This window comes from Barbus barbus (genome assembly GCF_936440315.1).
Source record: "Barbus barbus genome assembly, chromosome: 3".
Lineage (NCBI taxonomy): Eukaryota > Metazoa > Chordata > Actinopteri > Cypriniformes > Cyprinidae > Barbus > Barbus barbus.
The window spans coordinates 22,312,417-22,340,157 of record NC_136731.1 but is presented as its reverse complement, the minus strand read 5'-3'; the positions used below and the strand labels follow the sequence as shown (position 1 = coordinate 22,340,157).

Here is a 27,741-nt window from a genome sequence, read left to right as displayed (position 1 = left end):
GTTCATTTCATAATTAAGGAATAATATCAAACCACAGTCTTAAAACTACAATTGACAATCATGGAAAACAAAAAAGAACACACTGAATGTGCGGGAATGACTGTTATGCGAGTGCGTGTATGTAGTGAGTAAATGAGTATGTATAATGACGGCTATTGACCAAGTTCACAGTCATGAGGTAAGCTGGAGAGTGTATTTGGTTTCATCAGACACCAGGACAGGTGAATAAGCAGCCGGAACCCGTCTTCAGAACAGCCTTAGAACCAGATAATCTTGACGTGCAAAGCCTAAAAAGTCACGTTGACCTCCGCGACGCACCAGATATCATTCGCCGAAAGCAACAGTTCACTTAGAAGTCCCTCTCACACTGCAAACCTTACTGATGACGCAATACCCCTGGATAAGTCTAACTTCCTTATATCTTCCTTCCTTCCGCCGTTAATTGAAATACTCCACCCCTAACATACAAAGTGACGACGAAAATAAACTAGAAAGATTATTGTGGTCCAAAATATTTTGCACTGCCACAAAATATCAGCACCCTTGCAATTCTGTCAGAAAATGCAACCCTTCTCAGAAAATTGTTGCAGTTGCAAATGTTTTGGTACTCACGTTTAATTTTTTTGTTTGCATTGGAAAAACACACAAAAAACTAAACAAAATCTGATACAATTCCACACAGAACCCAAAAAATGCACAGGACAAAATTATTGGCACCCTTAACTTAATATTTGGTAGCACCCCCTTTGTAAAGAATAACTGAAATCAATCGCTTCCTGTAAGCATGAATGAGTTTACTGGAATTTTGGACCACTCTTCTTTTGCAAACTGCTCCAGGTCATTCAGATTTGTAGGATGCCTTCTCCCAACTGCTGTTTTAAGATCTCTCCACAGGTGTTCTATGGGATTCAGATCTGGACTCATTGCTGGCCATTTCAGAACTCTTCAGCGCTTTGTTTGTAACCATTTCTGAGTGCTTTTTGAAGTGTGTTTTGGGTCATTGTCCTGCTGGAAGACCCATGACCTCTTGTGGAGATGCAGCTTTCTGACACTGGCCACTACGTTGCGCCCCAAAATTCCTTGGTAATCCTCAGATTTCATGATACCGTTCACACAGTCGTGGCATCCAGTGCCAGAAGCAGCAAAGCAACTCCAAAACATCTTTGAAGCTCCACCATGTTTGACTTGCAGGGACTATGTTCTTTTCTTTGAAGGCCTCATGTCTTTTTCTGTAAACAGTGCCATGATGTCCTTTACCAAAAGCTCTACTTTTGTCTCATCTGTCCACAGTACGTTCTCCGATTACAGTTGGAGCTAAACTTTGCAGGACAGTCGATTGCCAGGAACAGGGTTGGGCACCCCTGTTCTACAGCGTCTCTGACACAGTGAACCTCATTCACACGGTCCAGACCACATTCACTCAGTCACTCTATGCTGGGTTTTGGGTTCCACAAGGAGGATCATCAGTGAAACTGTGTTGATGAACCAGAATAGATACTAGAGAGATTCTACCCTTAACACTATCTGTACTTTTCTCAAGATTTACAGTATGTGTTGCACACATGTACAAACAGTAGCCTATTATTCTGTTTAAGTCTCGCACCTTTCATTGGTTTTAAACACTCACAGTGGTCTCTGGCGTCCTCTGCTGGTCTGATTCTGTGCTTATCAAACCTGTTCATTAATCAAATGCCCGATAATCTTCCTTTCTGTTGGACAGTCACCTGATTGTGGGTTATATATTTATTCAGTTTAATATGAATATTTTTGGTAAGCTACTAGGTGCCCCTCACCGCTGAACAGCACTGTTTATTGTCATAATTAAGAATAGCCTAATTTCCAAACCAATCTTGTTTGACAATCTTTGCAATTGATAATTATTAGTCAAATATATATTTAATATAGGCTGTAATTGATTTCTGGTAAATATGTGCCATCTCTACAGCTCATCTGGGCCCCCTGATGGCCGGTAGAGCTGTTTGTCTTCTGTTATACAAAAAAAGAAAGTTCTTAAGAATTAATTTAGAATTATCTTAAATAACCATAATTAATTCATACACCTATTTATTCATTCATTTGAGCTATATAACATGTACATATGACGCTGACAGCCCAACATACACAGTGGACACAAAATAGACACCACTGGAGAACAGGCATCATGCTTTCAGACGTCTGTCACTGGTCATGGATTCCAAGATGCAAGTTTGCTTCACCATCTTGGAAATACATTTAGAATTATAATTTTCTATAAAGCTGCGAAAAGCCATATACAAAAAAAAAAAAAAAACTGAATAGCTCTCATAAAAATTACTACGAGTCTAGAAGCGACCACAAGGTGGACTTTATTGACACACAGCCTTTTACAAACCCTACGGAGGTCAAACATTTCTTGATTCTATTTATATGCGTCACGTACACACTTCTCACTGAAAGCACGCTTGAGGAGATCCTTGTGAAACTGTCTCAGTGCAAAAGCGAAACGATATTTCATAGGTTTCAAAAACTGACAGAAAATAACGGCTTAATAATGCTTTGAGTCATTCAAAAGCCATCAGAAGCTTACATTTTGAACAATTAAAATGGAAATAAAAAAGGAATTTCAGAATAAACACAAACCGTGCTGTGTGAGTTATACCAACTGCATGTCCCCTTAAAGCAACAATGTTGCCTTGGCACATGATACTTTCTTCTGACAGATGCTCGGTCTTGTAAGGTCGCCTGAGTGTCCGAGTTGGCAGCACGATGCACTAATATACCGAGCGACACACTACTCTTTAACCCACGGGTTTCCCCGCTATAGGCTTATCTGTAAATTGTATTACTATGCTTACAAACGAGCGACTTTCTGTACTAGCCTGTCTGCGCGTTTGCAATCCCATGTATGGCGGATGAAAGAAACTATTAACAGTTGCAGGTCTTCCGGCAGCACTAAGTCAATCAACTGCGGTGTAAATAGAGGATTATCGCTGGGACTTTTATCACAGAACCGAGCGGTTAATGTCACGTGTGAGTCGCGTTATTCCACTTTATTCCTTCATCGTGTCGTCACGGAATAAACCGAGATTCAATCATGACAGAGACGCGCGTTTCGCGCTGGTACTTCGGAGGTGTCGCCTCGTGCGCGGCCGCATGTTGCACTCATCCACTGGACTTAATAAAGGTACCGAGTGAGGAATCTACCGGCAAGTTTCTTAGCTTTTAAAGCTATAAATGTGTTTTACTAAAGTATATTATAGCACAGTATAGTATAGGCTAGTAAAGTATAGCTAGCAGAGGTTCAACCTTTTTGACTCCAAGGCCCCCCACAATTTCCAGAATATTTGTATTGTGTAAAATGTATTTTCATTAAACATGCCCATTTTTTTTTTTTTTTTTTTCATGACTTTTCCAGGTCTAGAAATTACACTTTTAAAACGAGGCTACCTCATATATGCAGGTTTTTCAAGACGGTTATTGATGGGTGAATATGTTATGTTTTAATGATTGTTTTGTCATATTTTAAATCATTTTGAGCCATCTTCTGGCCCCCTTGTTGAAAACCACTGTAGTAGCAAATAGTATAGAATAGTATATAGTATAGTATTGTTTGTAGTATAGTATACTGCAAATGTAAACACATTTATGGAACAGGAGCATCATAATTCTTAGTTCTGTTTTGGTAGAGTAAGGTGCAGTATTGTACAATGGTTCTCAACCAGGGGGCTCAGCACACTGCTAAGGGGGCTACAGGATAACTTAAAATTATTTAATTATATTATATTGACAAATCTAACTGAGCTAAAGTTTTTTTTATTGACATTTATGGTTCCATGCAGAAGCTTTAATATCCATGGAATCGTTTTTAGACTATAAAAATGTTCTTCACACTATAAGGAAAAAAAAAAGGTTCTTTTAGGGAAGGCACTTTGGGGAACCAAAAATGGTTATTCTATGGCATCACTGCAAAAACCCCATTTTGAACCTTTATTTTGAGGAGTGTAGTATTGTATAGTAGTTCCTGTATCCCTTAATACAGTAGATACAGAAGTGTAATATAGATAGTACCGTAGTCTAGGATAATCTATACTGGGGTTTCCTTAGTTCTTTCCTCCACCTTCAGGTTCATCTGCAAACCCAGCAGGAGGTGAAGATGAGGATGACTGGCATGGCTATGCAGGTGGTGCGCAGTGATGGGGTGCTAGCGCTCTACAATGGGCTCAGTGCTTCACTCTGCAGGCAGGTTAGTGCCTCTGCAGAGGATTTGGCTTATTTATGCTTTTGTGCTCACTCTAATGTCTTACAATAAGACGTCCCAAATGGTAAAGATTCTTTTGACAGTGTGGTGCCGTGTTCACTCTTCTAGATGACTTACTCAATGACCCGCTTTGCCATTTATGAAACTGTGAGAGACAAGATATCTAGTCAAAACCAGGGGCCCATGCCCTTCTACCAGAAGATCTTGCTGGCTGCTTTTGGAGGTAAAAACATCACAACTAATGCCGTATAATCCTGTAACTCTCGTAATTTGCCTTATGATGAACTGAAGATGAATCTCTCTGTTTAGCATCTTTTAAATCAGTGATTGTCAAACTTTTTGACTCCAAACTCCCACTGTCCAAAATTTTATTTTCAAAAGATTTTTTTTCTTCTAGTTAACTAGAAGCATCCATAAATCAAAATAATAAATTAAAATTAGTATAATAATAGTTTTAATAGCAGAATGTTCTTCAGATATCTCGCGCTATCATTTACATGATTTACTAATTTAGTCATTTGTGATTTACAGAATAAGAAATTCTATATATTTTTACTCACAAATTCTGTATATTAAGTAAAATATTTTAGAAACTGAGATAGCTAGAAAAAAAAATTCTTTATAAAAATAATTTTTAATAATTTTAAGTCATCTTAAGGCCCCCTTGGAAGTTTGCTGAAGTCCCCTGGTTGAGAACCACTGTTTTAAAGGGACAGTTCATCCCAAAATTAAAATTCTGTCATCATTTATTCATGATTTTTATCATGGGTTATAAATTCTTCTATAAAACACAAAATGAGATGGCAACATTTTTTTAACTGGCTCTGTTTCTATACAACAAAACAGAAAGAAAGAAAAACCTGTTCCTTTAATTTCTTAATCTGTAGGTCTTACTGGTGGGTTTATTGGGACACCAGCGGACATGGTTAATGTCAGGTGAGTGACACTGGTTTACACAAGGGAGTCTCATAAAACAGCAGCAGAGTTGTGAGTGTTTTTATGGTGAAGCAACTGTAGATCTGTTTGGGTACTCTTTTTTATATGTAAATAAAAACTGCTATGTGTCATGTCTTGTTGCATGTTTCAGTTCAGTTTCACCCCCCACTCTCAGAAATAAAGCTACAAAAGTTGTCAGTACCTTTCCACAAGGTTTTACTTTTTAATGTTACTTTTAAGGTACCAATATGGACGTTTTAGGTACAAAGTTGTATCTTTTGAAAAGGTACCACACAGTGACAGCATTTGTACCTTTATTTCTGAGAGTGCCTGTGTTTAGTGTCAGTTAAATTTGTTCATATGGTTATTGATTTGTCAATTGATCAGTCCCACCTGTTCCTTGTTTTCTGCCTTATTTAGCCTATGTATAAATTAATGTTTGGTTCAGCTCTTGGCAGTGTTCTCATCAATATAATGTTGGCTTTTCTCCTCAGTTTATTTTGTGCTTCCAAGTTCCAGAGTGGTTATTGTTTTTGTTTGTTAAATTTCCTGCTTTGCAAATAGATCTATGCTTCAAATGTCACGAACAGACCCTTTAAATTGATCTAATAGCGGAACAAATCCTCCTCCTCTTCCAGGGGATTGGTCCCTCAAGAATTTTACATGTGAGTTTTAATTACCTGGCTCACATGGTACATTACCCAGACAAATCCCTCTGTATATTTTTCCACGCCAGACTAAATACACGGACAAGATCTCATCTTCCTGGGGATGGTCCTCAAGGGGCACACTGTGAGGTGCTCCAGAGCAATAAATCTGCTTTCACAGTGGGTGAGGTGGAGGAGAATCTCACCCTCTTTGTGTCCGCACCAGCCCTGGATTTCCTTCCTGAGCCCTCCCAGCCCCTCATCACACCAGTCACGGGCCCCGAGCCAATGCACATGCCCACCGTGAGCCCCAAGCCAGTGCTTTAGCCTGCAACAGACACCCAATCCAAGGAGCTGTCCATCCCACCACCCTGTTCAACCTTGAGCCAGCGCCAGCTGCCCAGTCTGTCCTAGAGCCAACTCTTATTGACCTGAGTGTCCTGGAAGTAATCCCCACTCTTAAGCCTAGCCCCAAAACCCATCCTCCTTCACTCCTCCATCCAGTGCCCTAGCCCTGCCTAGATATTCTGCCAGAATCCTTATCAGCTCTGCAGCTCTACTGGTGCAGCCACGGTCTCATGGCAACCCAGGTCCACCAAACCTGCGACATTCAACACTCTGGTTTCACCTTGGCTCTCCGAGGCCATGATTCCGCTTCGGGCCTTGGCTTCACAATGGTTTGTCATCCCTCTGAATCCACCAGACTTCTCATCTCTCAGTCTCCAACTTGGTCTGTTGCCTTCCCTTGCTTCACTGGGGCCCATCTCTCTGGCTCCACCTTGGTCTTCCAAGCCTGTGACATTGCCATGGCCCACCATTCACTGGCTCCACTTTTTCTGTTTTTTACCTCCTCTGGCACCTCCTCAGTCTTCCAACCCACTGGCTCCACCATGCTCAGTTGTCCAGCCAACTCCTCCACGGTTCTCCATCCTAATGGCTATACCATCAGGTCATCTCCTTCACCGGCTCCACCATGGTCTCTTCACCTGCTGCCTCCTCCATTGGGGGTCTCCAGCCCCGCTGTGGTCTTTTCCTCTGCCGTGGTCATTTCCTCCGTTGGCTCGGCCAGGGTTTGCTTTGCTCCTCCGTTTATCCTGTGCTCCTGAGTTGCAGGGTGTTTTGATTTTGTTTTTATTTAATACACTTTGCAATTATATTCATGCTTTAACTCTCTCCTTACCTGCACAACACCCGGAAACTGGTTCAAGTATATTTTGTGCCTTTTCCTCTACCCTGTGTTTTATAACAGAATGCAGAATGATGTGAAGTTGCCACCTGATTTAAGAAGAAAGTGAGTCTCAAAAAATATGAAGTACACACCAAACTTAAACAAAATAATCTGTCATGACAACATATGGTGTTTTGCAGCTATGCACATGCTCTTGATGGATTGTTACGCGTCTGGAAAGAAGGTGAGAATAAGAAAATCTGTTTACAAAAAAATGAGACACATTTTGGCTTAGGACTATAAGAAATCAGATGAACTGTCTGAAAAGATACTGTCATAGAATACACCAGTGGCGTAGATTGCTTAATTTTTTTTAATCCTTTCACACTTCTTTGAAAAGGGAAGAGTCAAATAGTAGCACGGGGTCGTTCACATGTCCCGCCTAAAAACGCGTGGAAAACGCTCGGCGTGTCGCTTTCTCCCTCTTTCAAAGCACTCTGTAGCCCACTTGCGCTCCAGTAGCATCTGCCATTGCTAAGACGCGGAAGGTTCAGAAAAGGATAAATGCATTTCCAGCACTAAAAATCGCTTGCGCTCTGCTACTAAATTTATTTAAAATGGCTATCCCTGTACAGCTATGATCAGCTGTTCCTCCATCTCGGCCCCTAAAAGAACTTCCGCTGCAGCCTCTATCAATGGCTGTGTCTATAGCAAGGCATTGTTGTGGATTATTTATGTAGATTTCGGCACATATACATCTTCTAAAGACACCAATCTCCGTTTACAACAATTAATTGAGTGAGTATTATGAAACCATTGGAATATGTTGTCACGATATCCCGATGCTTATTTCGTGACTTAAACAGAAGCGCGCGAGCCATGCTGTATAGGGAATTCTTCACTGTCTGATCACCTTATTTCATTACAGAACCGCGAGAAAACTATACAAACAACATATCATTAAAAAGCATTAGAATTAGCCAAAGCTTAAAACATTATTTACGACTGAAGGCTGTATAGAAGGATTCAATTAAAGGTGTAGGGCAAACTTGTTGTATTAAATATAGGCTAATGCTCAGATTTTTCATGCGCTGACTTTATGATTTAAATAAAGAAATATTTCCAGCCCATAGACGATAATTAAAAATAAATCTTAATCGAGTTATATTCTCTGTGATTGCGTGCAACGATTGAATGTCATTATACTGTGAACAAGAACGGGAGGTTAATCACAATAAAAATAATGAAAAAATAAACAGAATAATATTAAAAATAAAATTAAATCAGTCCAAGTATTCCTCTTGCAGTAACTTGAGCCGCGTGCTCTTGCTGCTATTCAGCTTCCACACGCCGCACAAACACTTGAAAATGCACACATTTTAATATTCACTTTATAGCCTACATGTAATATAGAGCTGCCCCCTCATTTTAAGATGCCCCCCTTCCCCCCCAAAAAAGAAAAATTCTGGCTACGCCACTGGAATACAGTATAGAATAAATTGCAGCATTGTTTTGTTGCTGAGGATGTATGCATGCTGATGTCTGCACTTAAAAGACCTTCCCACAGCAATCTGGAAATGTGTAATGACAGAATGCGGGCCTGTGCTACTTACTCATCCATCAGGAAAGAGAGAACAGACAAGGGTTGGGGTTATTTGAATTATTCCTAGAGCTCTGTTTGTAAGATCTCCTGCCTGAAGACCTGCTATTTTTTTTCCTCACAGAGGGAATAAGGAAGCTGTTCTCTGGAGCCTCAATGGCAGCTAGTAGAGGGGCCATGGTCACTGTGGGGCAGGTAAAGGAAGAACTGTTTAGATTTTATAGATACACTTTTAGACAGTCATTGAATGGGCTGTCATTTTGCCATGACCAGGATAGTCTCAGTTCCTCACTAGTCTTTCTGTGGTTCTTCTAGCTGTCCTGTTATGACCAGGCCAAGCAGCTTGTTCTGGGAACTGGTTTGATGACTGATAACATTTTCACTCACTTTGTTGCTAGTTTCATTGCGGTGAGTTGCCCTCCTCCTCAGAAATGCATTATAAACTAACCTTTGCTTCTTTAAAGGTTAGGTTTTTATTTTATTTTTTCCTTAAGGTCCACTTATAATGTTGGTCAAGTAGTAATGTAGTAGTTTGATTTTAATTTGCAATTTTTAATGACCATTTACACCTTCTCTCTCACTAAACAACCTGTTTTTGCTACTGTGACTTTAAGACCATTCCTTTTTTGGCATGTCTTTTTCAAAATTAAAAAAAAAAGTTGTTGATTCCACTTAGTAGTTCAGCTTAGCTCACTTAATAACATTTTAATGTTTTCTTCACAGGGAGGTTGTGCTACTGTTCTCTGTCAGCCTATGGATGTGGTGAAAACCAGACTGATGAATTCAAAGGGGGAATACAGGGTAAGATTCTGCTTGAATTCCTCTTTTTCTTTTATTTTTTATAAATCTTAAATCTATGTTGCATCTTGAATTTTTTTAAATTAACCATTATAGTTCAAAAGCGTGATTTCTTTCATTTTTTTAATATGCTTTTATTAAACAAGAACAGATTTTATCAAAAGTGACAGTAAAGGCATTTACCAAGTTACAAAAGATTCATATAATTTAGAAAATATTTTTTTTCTTTTGAAATTTATATTCATCAAAGAATCCTGAACAAAATGCATGTTTCTACAATTATATTAAGCAGCACAACTGTTGTCAGCACTGATAATAATAAGAACAGTATCTTAAGCAGCAAATCAGCATACTAGATTTCTGAAGGATCATGTGACGCTGAAGACTGGAGTAATGATGCTGAAAATTCAGCTTTGCATCACAGAAATAAATTACATTTCAGAATATATTAAAATGGAAAACAGTCATTTTAAATTGTAATAATATTTTACAGTATAACTGTTTTTACTGTATTTTTGATCAAATAAATACAGACTTGGTGAGCATAAGACACTTCTTTCAAAAACATAAAACATCTAAAATTATTAATTTAATTAATTAATTAAAACTATAATTTCTGTGGTAGGGGGTGATTCATTGCCTGTCTGATACTGGAAAACTCGGACCTAAAGCTTTCTACAAGGTGAAAACTATTTTTATGTCAATAAAGAGTGTTATACATGCTGAGTGTGTTAAACTCTGGTAGTAAATGTGTTTTGTCTTCGCAGGGCCTTGTCCCAGCTGGAATCCGTCTGATTCCTCACACTGTACTTACTTTCATCTTTTTGGAGCAGCTCCGATTGTACTTTGGCATTGGAGTCATCACTTCTACATGAACTCTGACCCAAAAGCTGGTATTAACATCAGTTTCAGGTGATCCCTTCACAAGTAGACAGTAATAAAATCAGGTGTAAACGGGGTCCAAAATATTCTGTGACCGAATCACTGAAACCCCATAAGGTGGACAGAAACACAATTCAAACCACAAAGGACCACCTAGTCACCTGTCAGTCATTCTTTGTTCTAAAGCAATGGTCTCAAACAACATTTCCAGCTTTTTATGCCTTTAAAAGAAAATAAACTAATCAAAATATTTGGAAAATCCTGTAATTACTTGCACAAGACTTCATGGAAACATGATGTGAAATATGCAGTTTTGAAGTTCAGTTCATAAATGAATATGCCTCAAAATGTCACATTTATGTTGAGATTAAAATTTGAAGCTTATTTGGAAGCTACAATGTTCTCAACCTTTTCTTGTGGGTGACTACTTGTGACTAAATTAACCAAGATGAATGTTAATACCATGTGTAAACAGCACCAAAATGACTTCTGCAGTGTCTCAAAAGACAATACAGAGCTTGTTGCTCTACAGTAAGATGCATAGCAATGGACTGTAGTTCTAGGGAAGCACCGGCCAAGGAACCTGATTCAGGAGGAGAAAAGTGCTGTTGACAATAGTAGTAGGCCTACCTTTCTTTAACTGTCTTTTTTTTTTTTACTAATATTCATTTTGCAGTCCCATTAATATTAACATTCAAGTTGCCTGCATGTGATAATGTTTTCCATATATAGGCCTAATCAATTTGTCATTTATGTTATATAGACCTTGGCATGTTTTCTTTGTGATAATAAAAAAAGCATCTTTTTTCATTCACCTGAAATGATATCAGACTGGAATTGACAGAAAACATAATTTCACAATCACAATATTTAAATTGTACAACCTTTTGTGTGTTCTATTGATTAATTGTTTATTTAATGAGAACCCATCTCAAACCATAAAAGCCTGCTGGTGTTATTACAATGAATAATGTAATGCATGTAATGTCCTACAGGTGACAGTGCTGCATTGTCACTAACTCGATGGTGTGAGCGTAAACTCATGCTTTCATGGGGTGAGAAAGTGTCAGCATAGAAAATATCTATGCCACTGAGACATGAGGACATAATTACAGTAAACAGCATTCATAACTTTATATCATAAGAATGAATACAGATAAGTATGTTTTTGTGAAGATGTTTGGAAGTGAGTGATTTCAAGAAGTCAAAAAAAAAAAAATACTGCGGAAAAAAAATCTAATTTGGATGTAAGGAAAAAATAATTGGTTTCTGATCAATATTGCGTATAAAATCAATATTTCCTCTTTTTTTTTTTAATCCACCAAGCCATCACCCAACCCATCCAGTGTCATTCAGAATCTAGATTAGCATTTTGGCACCTTTGGTTTCATCATCCTGAAGCCAATGGTTTTTCTGAACATCTGAAATAAGGTCTGTGGTTTACACAAGTTTAAGACATTTTCATGTTTTATTCTACAACATAACAAAACGTTAACAAAATCAAAAATATGTTTCTTAAAACAGTAGCCTATTTGGGCTTCAAATTTCATAAAAGTTGTATTCATTTGTAAAGTTTTTCATGATTAACAATACGTGCAAGGATCATAAACGTTTGTTGGCCACAGAGCTTATTTTCTGCAATAATCCAAAAAACAATTTAAAAATGTTTGGTTTGTATAGCTAAACTACAGACAGTTTCATAAAACAGTACTTCAACATGAAATAATTATTCTGAAAAGACCAAGACATCAGTGCTTTACACAATATTATCTCATTGAAAAGAACAATAAAGAAATATTTGAAGCTATGGGCCATAAAAATACATTCACGAACGGCCTCTTTGTAAACAGCAGTCAAGATAAACCCTCACTACTTCACTGACTGTAAAACATGTGCTCATATATGTGGTGACATAACCCCAAGAGCCCTGTTAAAGGAACACTCCACTTTTTTGAAAATAGGCTCATTTTACAAATCCCCCAGAGTTAAACAGTTGAGTTTTACTGTTGTTGAATCCATTCATCTCTGGGTCTGGAGGTAGCACTTTTAGCTTAGCTTAGCTTAGCATAGATCATTGAATCGGATTAGACCATTAGCATCTCGCTCAAAAATGACCAAAGCGTTTCGATAATTTTCCTATTTATAATTTTCCTAGGTATAGCTGTGGACTACTTTCAGGTGCTGGGTAATATCATTGTGCCGGCTGAACCCATGGTCGTTCGATTCCCAGGGAAAGCAAGAGCTGATAAAATGTAAAAACTGTAACTTGAATGCAATGTAAGTCATTTTGGATAAAAGCGTCTGTTAAATGCATAAATGTAAATGTATTACGCCAGAATGAGAGTATAGTTCCTAGCCATATCTGTTTTGACATTTGAGGCTGAGATGTACAATGAGAGAGATGCTTTGAGAGATATATGAGATACTGTAAAAGATGGGCTAATTTCCAATCTGTCTGGCTTTTTCCATCCATTTTTCCCCCTGCAAAAAACCTTACATAACCTGGCTGAAAAAACAACATCTATGTAATCTCAGCGTGCATGATCAGTTTCTTACTAGGAGATCAAAGATTTTGAAGTCTACAGACGCGATCTCTCACAAATGGGCCTCGTTTCTGTTAAGCTAATTATATTTGCTGTATTTGCTACCTACTATACCACTATACCTAACCCTTACAGAAACATTTGACCTTATATTTCAACTTTTTTATTTTACTCACACGATGTACCAATCTCATGACTTTTATGATATTTAAAATGGTCATATCAAAAGCAGTGTCAGGGAATAAAGGCAAATCACACATTTTTAGGAGTTTGTATTAAAAATAGACTTCTCTCCTTATTAGCCTGCATGCCTAGTCTCTTTAACCCTCACTGCTTCACTAATTACTAAAGAGTGCCGTAAAATATAAAATAGCCGCGGTCAGATTGTTCACTTTTGAAGCGCTTTCCTCCAGCCAGTAATTTGGCACGTTCACCGAGGGAAGTCCATATTTGAGAAGCAGGAAGCTGAGGGTGCGATAGAAAGGGAAAGAATTAAGTTAAAAGAGGAATTCAAATCTGTGGCATTAATTCTATGACATATGTGTTAAACAGTTCTCATAAAGGTTACAAAGCTCTTACAAATTTCCTGAAATGAAAAAAATGAACAAAATATAGGTAGAAGTTTTTTTCCTTCTTATTTTTTTTAAGTAGCATAAACATCAAAAGAAGAAGAAGAAGAAGAAGAGTAGAGCGCGGTAGATGAACTTGGAGCGGTTTTTACAAGTTTTGGGAGAGAAATGTTGACGATTTCTCAACTGCCAACAACTGCTTAGCATTATAAAGCATATTTAAAGCATATATTGGCTTATAAAGCATTTTAAGGAACGTGAGTATGCATCGCTTCTGACTGAAAGGTAAATATTCACTTTTAAGTTTGCTTTATTTAAACAATCACATAATTTCCAACATTTTTTGTATGTTTTTTGGCAGAAATTTATAGTATTTCAGCATTGTTCTGCCCAAAATAGGCTTGAGAATATAAAATGTTCAAATCTCGATAGATTGAGAGTTTTTAAAGAATTGAAAACATTAAAGCTGCAGTCCGTAACTTTTTTTGGTTAAAAATGATCCGAAATCAATATTTGAGAAACCAGCCAGTGTTCAAAACTATCTCCTTACTTTAGCCCGATTCACAACGGTTAGCTTATAATAATGTTTTTTAATTTAAGTGGTACGGTTTTTCGCAGGAAATTCGAGCATGGCACTGCATCATTACGTCACGTCTGTAAACATCTGGTGTGTCTTACTCATTGGGCTTTTTGATCGCCCCCTGGTGGCTGGCTGCAGTACAGGTCATAAACCCCGCCCTCTCCATGTAAACGAATGGGACTTCAGTCAAAAAATAAAAAATAAACAACACTTCCAATACAATTTTCCGAAATATGGTTTTGGTCATTTAAGTTAGTTGTTATCACGCTGATATATGTTCAATTGTTCGTTTTTGTGATAAGTTTGATTTTAGCTGGTAATTTGATGCTATAAAAACGTTATGGTTGATTGGGTCTGCGGAAGTTTGAGTTTGATTCCGCGGCTCCACCTCATGACTCTACTGCGCAGACTCTGGCTCCAAATGACCTCATTTACTCAAGATGGCAGCGGCCATACTGAGATGTATTCGCTTCACTTTTCTATAGTGGAAGGAAGCAGAGACTCGTCGTCCATCTTTTTTTACAGTCTATGGTAAACATAAAGAAGTTGTCCCGGCTATCGCATGTGAGGATCCTGCAGGTGCACGGATCATTTGTAGCCTTATTTCACAGCAGCTAGAATAATTATGTATCATTTTGATGCCGGATTGTGATGCAGAAAGGATTATGTGTTTATGAAACACGTGTGAATGAAATTAAATTATATTCCAGTTTTAAACGTGCTTCTGATTACAGATAGCCTGGGATTACACAAGATTTGTATTCTAAAGAAAACCATTTCGAAGGGAGCATAGTTTGCTTTTTGGGTTAAAAGAATTTCTAAATATGCAATTCGAATGGCATGACAATTAGATTAGACTGTACAGAAATTGAAATCTACAGGCTATACACACTATACTCATAGTCACGCAATGCTGATGTTGTTAACATTAATAATTTGAGAACAAAGTATAACAATAATAATGGGTCATATATCCCAAGACATAGGCTAGAATCTGTGATTACTAAGTGTTTGATTCACACCGGTGTCACCTACACATTCACCTCAAAACATTAGATTCATCCGCGCTGAAGCCATGCCAGAGTATAGCCCACGTAATAAAGATAATTTCCCACCTGGCTGCAATACCAGGTTTTCAACAGAGATGGCTACTTAGGACTGCAGCTTTAATCTTAGTATTGTAACTTGCAGCAAATTAATAAAATGTGTAATCTTTTATTAGTGTTTTATATTCACTTTTATCTGCTATTGTTTCTGTAGCCTATTATTATTATTATAAGGCTATTATTATTTAATCATCATTTAATTATTTAATCATAATAATAATAATTATTTTAATATATAATTCTAATAATTTCATTATTATATATGATTGATAATGATTATAATTTTACTTTTATTAACTTAATGTAATGTGACCATTAATTAGAGAACTGTGAGCATGTGAATATGTTCTTAAATTCTTGACTTATTAAAATAAAATATCAGGGGATGCTATTAGTATTTATTTCACATGTACAGGGTTTGCGAACCCCTGATTGCTAGCATTTTCAGTGAGAGAAAGAATCATTTTCATGAAAGAATCATTCTTTTGAATCTAAGCTTTTTAAGTAATCAATTGAACGGGTTACAGATCATTTACAAATGTTGAATGATTCATTCCTAAATCATGATTATTGTTTTCGAGTTAAACTCACTCAAAAATCTTGTTCCTTAGCCTTTACTTTATCATTTTTGAAGCTTGAAAGCTGCTGTTAATTGTAATTGCACAAAAAAAAAAGAACATGGATATTAATCAAAAATTTTCCTGTTGTGTTCCATGGAACAGAAGTTATACAGGGTTGACATTTTTCAACTCCTTTAAGCTGATGTCCTTGTGTCATCTGTTGGTTGCTCCCCTCACTGTTGGGGATTTCAGGTTTTATCCTTGTTGGGACATTTAGTCACCAGAATGATATCACAACCTGACCCGCACACACAACACAAACAAACATCCACCTATAACTGCTCATTTTCTTTATCATTCTATTTATAATTATGAAGAAACATAATTAACTTCCATGAAATCTCTGTTACTCTCAAGACTTCCTTCAGTAAACAGCATTTATCTTATCTGTCTCTTTCTGTCTTGCTTGGAGCTTTAAGCAGAAGTTCTTGCAAAACTACAAAAACAGTCCTTGTCACAGTCATTAGTACAAAGTACTGACGGATCTGGTCACCAGCATGTGATGTGTTCTGGATGCTGGTTTTTCTTACAGGATTCTTAAAGGGGTCATATGACGTTGCTAAAAAAGAACATTATTTTGTGTATTTGGTGTAATGGAATGTTTATGCGGTTCGAGGTTCAAAAAGCACATTATTTTCCACATACTGTACATTATTGTTGCTCATCTATGCTCTGCCTTTCTGAAACATGCCGATTTTTACAAAGCTCATTGTTCTGAGAAGCGAGGTGTGCTCTGATTGGCCAGCTATCCAGTGCGTTATGATTGGCCAAATACCTCAAACGTGAGATGGAAATGTTATGCCCCTCACCGTATTGTGATGCCGTGTCCCAGGCAGGCACGACGAGACTAAAACAATAAAACCCATTATAAACGAGGCATTTGTTGCATTCAGTGAGGACATAATTACTGATTATAAAGACTTATACTGTCTTTTTATGCGTTGCGCCGCGCCTTGTAAACATTACCATATCTGCATTTGTGATTGGAGAAACGACAAACAAGCACTTCTCTACACTGCTCAAAACTCGCGTTTGAATAGTCAGTAGCAAATTCTTCAAATATTGAAATGTACTTACAGGCTGTGAGTCATTGGAATTGCCCCACTTTATAGTGTTCACATTGTAGGCTACTCTCTCCCAGGTTCAGGAAACTATACTACAGCGAAATTAAGAGTTACGCCTTCTTTCATTGCATATACATTTGGGCAGTGTTTTACTAATCTTCCCACAGCGAGACGTAGACATGTGGGGGCGTGTTTGAATGAGCCATTTCAGGAAGGCGTGGCAGAGTCTTAACTTTTATAAAGAATATCTCTTTGGGTTTGAAATCGCATCATATGACCCCTTTAAGCAGCAAAATGTCCTGCCAACCATCTAAACTAGATACATTTTTCTGGTCCAGCAGGATCAGGAGACTTAATTTAAGTATCAACTTTAAAAAATAAATAATGTATTCAAAATAATTGTTGACATATAATTGGTGTGAATATGGCAAGTATAGCGCTCAGGCGAAATAACACCCGTGGCATCTGAGTGCTCAGTGTCTCTGGCTCCTGTGCCTGACTGTGTTCCAGAGGAACTCTGGCAACACTTCACAGCTGCTGAAAGATGACTCTACAGCAGACATAGAAAACTGTTTTAGTCAGAGGAGCGAACAGAGGCCTGGATGTTACTTTGCACGTATTTCTGCTTTGTTCCTGTCTGTCACTGAGCTGGCCAAATGACCCTTATACGCCATCTGGTAAAGCTGCCAGAGGAAACATGAAAAGCCTGTTAGCTGTTAGGTCACTGGTGATAAGCACTCCTGTGAATTCCCTTTGATTGACCTGTTTAATCTGAGAGACAGTGTACTGTGGGGTCCAAAAGTCAGAGACCACTTTGGAAAAACCAAAGCTCTGTGTTAAACCTAGATATAAATAGAACATTTTAGGATAGTGAGAAATGTTGAACAACTATATATTTAAGCCAAAATATGTAGGATTCACCACTATTTCACATACTATCACTAATCAAAAAAGCATATTTGTGATATTGACCACTTATTTGTACAGACGGTCTGATGTTTTTGCTTCCATTGGAGCTCACGATGCTTATTCAAATCATTCTGAAGAACATCATTTGTGAAGAAATCTTCTGAAGACCATCATGTTCTGAAGAACGTCATTTTGTGGAGTTCATTCATGCTAAATGCAGTGTTGCTGTCATTAAAGCAAAAGAGAGACCAATTAATGATTTTTAACGTCAAATATTATGCTTACAATATAATTTGAAATGGAAACAAAAGTCCACCCAGCAATATCACAATGCAATCACAGCAATGTAGATCCCTCTCATACAGTCTGAAGTTTTCAAGTAACGGGAAAAAAAAACCCTTAAATTTGGTGCTTCTTGATGTGATCTTCTTAGAAGTCCAAACAAAGCATTTCTTATATGGAAAAAATGCTTACCGTTCTTTGAAAAATAGATAATCAAGCAGCAAAACTCTACACAGCATCTGAATTCAGTGACTTGCACGTCTCCAAAGAAATATGGCTTTGAATGCTGCTACATGTGTCTTTGTAAGTCTAATCCTCAAGTGTCAATGGAAATCAGTTAGTACAGAAATAGCGGTGCTATCAGCATGCGCTCAAGCTTGCATGAAATCCAAGTGGCAGACACCCAGAACACACTAGCATTGCTGTGGTGAGGTCTTGTGTGGAAAAGCAGCGCTTGCATTTTGTGAAAATGTAGAAATCTTGTTTTGTCTCCCTTTTGGCCAATGTATTTTTTAAAATCGAGGTGTAAACATTGACTGAGGTGACTAAATCACTTTGGCTGTGCAGAGATGTGGTTTTAATTGTAGGTCCAAGTTATTTAAGAGGAATCAAAGAAGACTGGCCAGAAGCAGTTACCATCTAGTCAAATATTTTCTGACTTTTTACAAAGTTTCACACGTAAATTACCATAATCCCTATTAAATATTTCACATCATTTGTATGGTTAGCAGTGCAACTCTATCCTATTAGTTTTGTCAAGGTCTGCTGATTCAGCTGGGAATCACAGGAGTTCAGGTGTACACACTGGAAGCAAACTAAGTGCTGCTCTTACAATTGTAAAACTACACATCAAGTCATTATTTTTTTAAATTTTCTTAAATTGTAATCCTATATCCCAACAGAAGCTAATTTCATAAATTAGTGTTTGATCATATCCATATTTGTGAGCTTTGAAAAGTGCAAATAACTGTTGAACAAACAACTGCTATATAATAAATTTAGCTGCATAACATTTCCAGTATTGTTTGTGCTATAGACATGAATTATGCATTAAACCATCAACTTTTCTATGTGATCAGAACTAATTTTAGTGTGGAAGACAGTAAAATAGATGACAAATTGCTCACACATTATAACTTTCAAAAGCTTGGCTGTAAGATCTTTGAAATGTTGAGTCTTACTGTAAGTTCACCTATGGCTGCATTTATTTGATCAAAAATGCAGTAAAACAGTGGTATTGTGAAGTATTGCTACAATTTACAAATAAATTTCACATTATTCTTCAGAAACCATTCTAATATGATATATATGCTGCTCAAGACACATTTCTTATTCATTTTGAAAACAGTTGTGCTGTGTAATGTTTTGGATTCCTTGATGAATAGAAAGTTCTGCATTTATTTAAAATTGAAACTTTTCGGATTTTGTTCACAAAATGTAAAAATCTAGTTGTCCTGTTTAATGAAAAGAATCAATGGAAAATAAAATGTGGGCCAGATAGTAAAATTATGAAAGTGCTAATTTCTCTTTATTTGACTATGTTTAAATGCTATGACAAGTGCTAATCACAAATGTGACATTCTTATAAACTCTTGACTTGCCATCACCCAACGTCCAAATTGACATTTCTCTGTTAATCGGAATAATTCCACACTAATTTGATTCTGCCTGTGATGAAAGTGTGAGAAATAGATAAACCGATCACTGGATCTCAATTAGAATGATAAGTGACCCACACAATTTCAAACACTTTACTAATACCACTCAAGGTATTTAAAATGACCCCAAAAGACTTGGCAACCCATTAAAATGTCTGAATAAATAAACCAGCCAAGCAAGCAGATGAGTCAGTGGCACTCTGTACCATGTATGACCCCTCAAAACAGATGAGCCATGAATATTATATAAATCTTTCCGTGCTGCAGCTGACACAGGATTTTAGAGGGTAAAAGGCCAGAAATTGAGGAAATACAGATTCTGCGTAAGGAGAATGCAGAAAGACTGAGAAAAATATTATATACCAGGTCCTTAAAGATGTACAGCAATTTGTCAACAATGTGTCTGATATGCATTTCACATAGACTTATACAGTATCTGTATATAACGATCATATTTGTCTTTTTGTCTATTAATATACAAACCACAAAATCTAATTTTACTGGCAAAATTCTTAGACACTGACAGAAAATGTTTGCAAGGCAATTATTTGTTCAAAATAAATAGAGCAAAAATATGAATATTTTGACATATTACCATTTTAAAATAATACAAAATGGTTCTATTTGAATATATTTTCGAATGTAATCATTTCTGAGATGCAAAGCTGAATTCTCAGCATTATTACTCCAGTCGTCAGTGTCACATGATGCTTCAAAAGTCATTCCAATATGATAATTTGAAACATTTATTATTATCAATGTTAAACAGTTATGCTACTCAATATTTTTTGGTGGGAACTGATTCTTTTTTTCAGGATTTTTTGATGAATAGACAGTTTAAGAGTTCTTTACGAAATCTTTTGTACCATTATAAATGTCTTTTTAAATCAATTTAATGCATAATTTAATTCATAAAAAATGTATTGACCTCAAACTTTTGAATGTAGTATATGAAAAGTTATATTTTGAAATATGAAATATAACTAACAAATAACTATTTTTCCTCCGTGGAATAACATACAACAATCAGTCATGCACAATAAGAAAGGAAAGTGCATTAAGAAAGTAAACAGGGTTCAGTTAGATTTCACTTTGAAAAAAATTAGTGGTGTTTTTGTTCAAATGTCTCTTCTGTCATATTTTTTATCAAATATATGGCTTTCTCACTGAATTATATACTCTACGTGCCTTCTGCTTTATTCATTCATAGGGCTCCACTCTCTTTTGTAACTTGTCCAAACCCTAAACTACAATCTGTTGTACAATTTTAGGTTATGCCTAATTTGGTAAATGCATGTTGTTATTTATTTATTTATTTATTTTTTCTGATTTTGCTGTCCATCCATTTCTCATCTCCCTAAAGATTCATTCTGATGCGCTTCCAGTTTTACAGTTAATGCTTTCATTTTTATGCTCCTACAGTTTTAGAGCTAAAGCAATCAAACATAAATGTTTCACACACACACACACACACACACACACACACACACACACACACACACACACACACACACACACACGTTGGTTTTTGTGGTTTATGGGGACTCTCCATAGGCGTAATGGTTTTTATACTGAACAAACTGTGTGTGCTATTGCCCTACACCAACCCTACACCTAAACTACACCTACACCAACCCTACACCTAAACTTAGCCCTCACAGGAGACTTTGTGCATTTTTAGATTTTCAAAAAAAACACCATTTAGTATGTTTTTTAAGCCTTTTGAATTACGGGGACATAGGCAGTGTCCTCATAAACCGCCTTCATATTGTAATACCTCTGTCATACCCATGTCATTATACAAATTAGTGTCCTCATAAACCACAAAAACATGCACACTCCTTCAGTGCTGATTTTACAAGTACATTATTTCATTTGTTGTTGCTTATACCATTGCATGAATATTTAATGATAGACCAGTTAAGGTTTAAACTGTATTTATGCAAGTATTTTCTCAAGGCAGGGTCATTGCCATCAAGTCATTTTTAACGCTGTGTCATTTTTGCGCTGATTGAAGTAAGTACTTCAGCAGCGGTGAATGTGGAATGCTTATATTTACTGAGTTTTATTTTGATTTAAAATAAATAGGCAACAGATGCCGGGAAACTGCATTTCTTATTGATCTTTGTCTCCAATATCACTCTCTAGAAATGCTCTCATGAAGCAGGTGGCCAGTTTTATGCATGCTTATGTGTGTGTGAAATCTATTTTCCAGTCTTTTGGCTCAGCATCCCGTGGGTTGAGGCAGGACGGTTTTTCTCAAAGCAATGAAAAATATCTAGTGTGCCTGGGGGAATATGGTCTGTCTTGTTACATAATGCTGTAAAAGCCTTTGGGGAACAACCAGTCGACCCTTTTGCTGGTGGTAACAGGCCTTATTAAACCACACTGTGGTTAGTGAACCTTGACAGAGACTCTTTCTCCACAGGATAAACATAATACACACCAGGCATTAAGTGAATTTAGGTACTTGTTAAAGATAACCATTTCCTGCTGAACTAACATGCCAGTCTCTCCCACCATGACAAGACCAGTCTAAACACAACATAAGCATCCAGTTATCAAAATGAAGCACCCACCGTTTGTGAGAAAGTCACTTTTTCTTTTTAATACATAAGCAATATGAACCCCTCTCATATTTCTTTCAACATGGGTGTAACTCAGATACTTTGTTGCAAATTTAAAGTAATGCGTTACTAGTAGAAAACAATTACTTTAAAAACTACTTTACTAGTAGAAGAAAAGTATTTTTTATCAGGAATCTTTGATAAATAATAATGAAAAAGTTGCAATTAATATTTGTAACATTAGAAATGTCTATTAACTGTCACTTTGCTTGATAAAAGTATTCATTTCTTAAAGAAAGTCTTAATGCCCCTAACCTTTGAATGGAAGTGTAAATAATATTAATACATTTATTTCATAAAACAAAATTAAATGAAATTGTCTTGCTTTTGTGGTAAACTATTTTAGTCCCATACAAAAGTAATTAAGAACCACCAATGTAATGACCACTTAAACCAGCAAAGCTCTGAATGGGCAAGCTCATCTAGCCAACCATTTCTTTTAAAAATCTCATTGCTATCTTCAACATGATGTCCGTACTGCTGTTACAGCTGTGGCAGAGCCCTCTGTCACTCTGTTGCCTCTCCAGAGCACTGAGGTACGTGCCTGTTGAGTGACCTGTGTTTATTAATACATTCAACGACTGTGTGATGTTTGTATTCGGACGCATTAGGGGGTCATTTCTTTCATATAGTTGGTTTCCTTTTTGTGTTCAGGGGCCAATTCCTGGTGCCACCTGGGAGGGGGAAATTAATATGTCGTATGGGCAGGAGAACATTGTATTCATATATATGAATGCATAGGTTGGTTGATTGTAATAGCTGTGGGGACCGAACCATCCCCAGTAAAGTCTGTTGTGCCAAAACGGCCCTACTGGTTGCATTTGATTAGATGGGGACAGAACAGCTCTGACGTCTGAAACCCTGTCATTATTTTCACAATATGTTCTCCTGCGTTAGATGGCGGAAGGCAGTTGTTATGCCTAAATTGTTTTCCATGTGCTCTGGCCTCCACAAATATGGGCAATCATGTCTGCAATTAGCATTAGTCATAGCAGCATGGGGACAGCTTCCCTCCTCATTACTATAAGAACAGGTCAGGAGGTCACTTCCCTCCCCGAACTGAAACAGAGATGTGCACATAATCACTTCCTATTTCATTTAAGCACTTAATTCATCTGCTCCACTCATCAAGACAAGCATCAAAGAAGTCAATTATCAATATCTAGCACAATTAGAGGCGTGTCCTGGGTAGGTTTTAAATGATTTCTCAAAACAACATGCTGGAGAGAATGACACTATGCTCACCATGAGTATGCTACACTACACTATGCTCACACTATGTAGTAAGCTTCATTGCCTCAAATTTCTTTTTTTTTTTTTTTATCACTGCCTGGCTTAAAGTCGGCGTCTGGATATAAATAAGCAAATACTCAAGATTTAGGATTGAATCATTGCAGTGATTAATATAATTCTGGCAGTTATTTTAACCCTAACTGTTGTAGTGCATAACTTTTTTATTTCTCATACAATGATATTATAAGACTTTCTCATGTACATATTCCAGGATGACAATATCAAGATTCATCAGCTGCAAATTGTGAAAGACTGGCCACCACTAAGTCCTGACTTTAACTTCATTGAAAGTCTGTAGGATGTGCTGGCACTGCCTGGCCAAAAAAGTTGCACACTCTAATATTTCTTTGGACCGGCTTTAGCTTTGATTGTGTTGTGCATTGTCATTGTGGCATTGTTTCGACAACATTATGCAACATCACAACATTCATTTGTGAGTTGCATCAAGAGCTGCATCAAGTTTTGGCCAAGATCTTGTATTGACAATTTGAAAGTCAAACCTGTAAAGTCGACTCCAGCACATCCTCAAGACTTTCAATAGGGTTAACCTCAGGACTCTGTGACGGCCAATTCCTACAAGAAAATGATTCCTCATGTTCACTGAACCACTATTTCACAATTTGGATCCAATGAATCTAAACATTGTCATCCTGGAATATGTAAAGTGTTCTTTTTGGTGAATCAAACACACACACCACAAGCAGTGTAGACCAATTCATGAACAAATGGAGGCTTTTTCTGTTTGCTCGAGAATCGGAAAATTACTTCTTCTTTTCTAACTCAGAGGTCTTCTGAGAAATCCAATTCATCCAGATGTCTGGGATTGCTATATCATTTCCCACAACACTTCTCCTTGTTTACTCTGACTTTTGTTGAGTCACACATTTCCGGTCATACATTATTTTAAGGTCCAATTCTCGATATTAACAAACCATTAACTATGACTTTTGCCTCAATAAACTGCTGCTTATTAATAATTAGTAAAGTAGTTGTTACTAGTATTGGGTAGGATTAGGGATGTAGAATAAGGAAATGCAGAATATGTGCTTTATAAGCACTAATAAACAGCCATTATATTAATAATAAGCATGCTAATAAGAAACTAGTTAATAGTGAGAATTGGTCCCTATACTAAAGTGTTACACTATTTTCTTGTGGCGCATATAGATTCTCTTATTGCCAGGAGCACTCTTTCATCGTGGATCTAGAACTTTCTAAAAATGAAAACAATATTTAGATGATCCCAATCACCATTTAATCAATCACCATCTCTTAAAATCGTTACGTTTTCCCGGGTTGTATTCTATAACGTCCACATACAGACATTTTATTAGGGTAATAACAAAAAATCTGACACTTCAGTGCTTTGATATTTTGGCATTTCTTTTTGATGTTCTAATTCAAAAGTTTTTGTTGCTCTTAAACTTGATACACTAAACCTTTTGTCACAGAATGGCCTGTCTCCAGCGTCATCACAATCACTTTCACCTGCGCCTGCTTACTGATCACCCGCACCTGCACCTCATCACCACCATCATCAGTCCAACCACATAAAAGCACTCACCTCCATTCACCCAGTGTCCGATCTCGTTCCAGCATCGTGGACTCTCCCCCGACAGACTCCAGTCGTTGAGTATTACCTCTGCATTCCTTACCTATTGATACTTACCTCCTGTTCTCCTCCTCGTTGTCTTCCCCGTCTCCAGACCGTCCTGTGTGTAGTTGGATATCCCCGCTCTCCTGTGTTCCACATCACCGCCTCGTCCAGCACCTGAAGACACGAAAAACACCTTAGAAGCACGAATCATCACCTGCAAAATATCTAAAGTTCACGACTCACCTCACCATCTCAGTTCCCACTCATCCTGTAAATAAAACATCTGTTCTTTTACACCTACCTCCGTGTTGGGCAGTTTACTGTAACAACCTTGTGGCCTATAATATTAATAAAACAACATGTACTAATCTACTCTTATAAGCTCAGACATATTTATAATCTGTTGAAGTGATTTAATAGACAGTGTCTTGTTGTCCTGGATGTTGATGTTTTGTTATTTAAAGTCATTAACAAAATAGATGATGACTTTGTGGTAATGCAACTGTTTTGCATATTCATGGACACAAATGGGTATATCAGGCCATAAATAATCAAGAACTATGCATGGACGCTTGCTTTGGTGTTGCCACCCCTCATGGTCCTCATGCCACCCCTTTGCCACCCCATAAATAATTTTCTAGGTCCACCCCATCAGTGAGACATTCACTGTGCACAGGGCCAAACACTTCAGAAATAGCAACATATGTCAGGAGCTCAAGATCTGTCTAGTAAGCTGTGGCAGCGTGGTAGATGTTATGACTTCACCGGTTTGGAGGTAAAATGAGTCTTTCTCCATTGACAGCCATTCAAAAGTAGCCATGTATTGTGATGAAATATCGATTGATAGATTGATTGCAAGCAAAATAAAAAGTGTCACTGTACTCTAGTAGATGCTCTAGCTCGTTGTTCTCTTTGTAGATTTTTTTTTGGAAGACTCATGGACAGTGTGAAATAGACCTGAAAATACATTCAAGTGTACTGTGTACATTCAAGCAGGCTGTGTACTTTCTTGTAGACTGAAAGGCACTATAAAAAGACAAAAGATGTAACTGAAATTATTTTTAAAAAGTGCTGGCTAGTACCTGATTACATGTCACCTGGACCACAAGCTCTTATTAAAAATTACTTTATAAGTTATATTTTATAATAATTACTTTATACTTTAATTTCAGATTGTTATATTTTAAAAAGGTCATAATGAAATTATAGTTACTTTTAATGTATTACATATTATTACATACAGTGCCAGTTGAATTATTCATACATTGATTCACCCAAAATCTTTTTTCTCTTTTAAAATTTCCTTTCCAAAACCACATGTATACTTACCACTTGATATACATTGAGAAAGTCTTCTTTTAATGTTTCAGTAATTACAGTATTAGCTTTTCATCAACTCATCATGTAGCAATAACATGGTAATATCATGATAACATTTAAAATGATTTGTGTGTGTGTGTGTGTGTGCGTGTGTGGTTAATCACTCATTACAGCAACACCAGAGGTTAAAGTTTCAGTGCAGTGTAGTGTCACTTTTGCATTCTTTTATTTCATTGTGTCATTGAGATCCTGAAGCATTGATGTGAATGTGAAGGGGGTAACGACAAAATACTTATTAACATGGAAACTGTTAAAGGACATGATATTAAACTGGATAAAAAGCCACAAAGAAAGAGGGCACTTGTAAGAGGGGACTGCTATATTCCCAAATTACATTTCCAAAGTTTCTTTTGATCCAGCAAATATTTCAATAACATTTGGAACGGGTGGAAATTAGCATTTTTTTGCTATAACCTGGCACATGACATCTCTTCTTTTTTAGACTAATGTTTTTTGTGCATTGTCCCTGATCAAATAAATAAATTCAATTCAATTAATTAATGGCAAAACACTATCCATGTTATTACTCTAATGGAGAAAGTTCAGGTCAGTATGTGCTGAAACACAATGGAGATCATGATACTTCAGGACTTTTTATGTTATATAGAAGATGACACTGCTGAAGCAAATCCATTAGTTTTCCTGTCACATGGCAATGCAGATCCTCCAGTCCACCTATTCCATTTTTTTGTAAAAAGCATATTTTCTTCCTTGCTTAAAGTAAGAACAGCTGCTCTGATGTGAAACTCCACTCAGCAGAACTTCATCATTCACTTTATCCTGGACGGCAGAAAATAGCGCGCCCACATACATACCAAACCCACATATCACCACTGATATTCAGACACTGGAGTTATCTTCTTCAACATACAGTATTTGTGAATTGTGAGTGATGCTGCCTGTACACTCTTAAAAATAAAGGTTCTTTATTGGAATCTATGGTTCCATGGAGAACCTTTAACATCCATGGAACGTTTAGACTGGACAAAAAGATTCATTTTAGTGGGAAAAGGGATCTTTATATTATTAAAATGTTCTTCAAACTAAGAATTCTTTAAGAACTGTTCATTGAAAGGTTCTTTGAGGAACCAAACATGGTTCTTCTGTTGCTTTGCTGTGAACCCCCCCGAAACCTTTTAAAAACTCATAAAAAGTTGCAAGTGTGCATAGTTCAAATGTATGTTGCGTACTATGGCAGAACAATAATTATAAGATACATTGATTCATTTACATCCATTAATTGCT

General features: G+C 37.0%; 1 protein-coding gene and 1 long non-coding RNA gene across 3 annotated transcripts; one reads left to right on the top strand and one right to left on the bottom strand.

Moving 5' to 3' along the window:
- The first annotated feature begins 109 nt into the window (after positions 1 to 109).
- Positions 110 to 11,086, top strand: slc25a10a (solute carrier family 25 member 10a). Of its 2 annotated transcripts, none has more exons than XM_079383091.1 (11): positions 110 to 178; positions 4,103 to 4,222; positions 4,346 to 4,460; positions 5,125 to 5,173; positions 7,070 to 7,111; positions 7,189 to 7,232; positions 8,713 to 8,783; positions 8,904 to 8,996; positions 9,312 to 9,389; positions 10,012 to 10,068; positions 10,154 to 11,086. In XM_079383091.1, exons 1-11 carry the CDS (start codon positions 146 to 148, stop codon positions 10,259 to 10,261), a joined length of 810 nt encoding a protein of 269 aa, XP_079239217.1. In that variant the 5' UTR covers positions 110 to 145; the 3' UTR covers positions 10,262 to 11,086. The 2 variants fall into 2 exon arrangements, with proteins under 2 accessions (XP_079239217.1, XP_079239216.1); XM_079383090.1 differs by lacking the exon at positions 110 to 178 and adding an exon at positions 2,706 to 3,163.
- A 497-nt stretch (positions 11,087 to 11,583) lies between these two features.
- Positions 11,584 to 18,238, bottom strand: LOC306848511. Its single transcript, XR_013782249.1, has 3 exons — positions 18,134 to 18,238; positions 17,723 to 17,884; positions 11,584 to 13,276 (listed from the first exon to the last, which is right to left on the bottom strand). It is a non-coding gene; the product is annotated as an uncharacterized lncRNA (long non-coding RNA).
- Between the last annotated feature and the right edge of the window lie 9,503 nt (positions 18,239 to 27,741).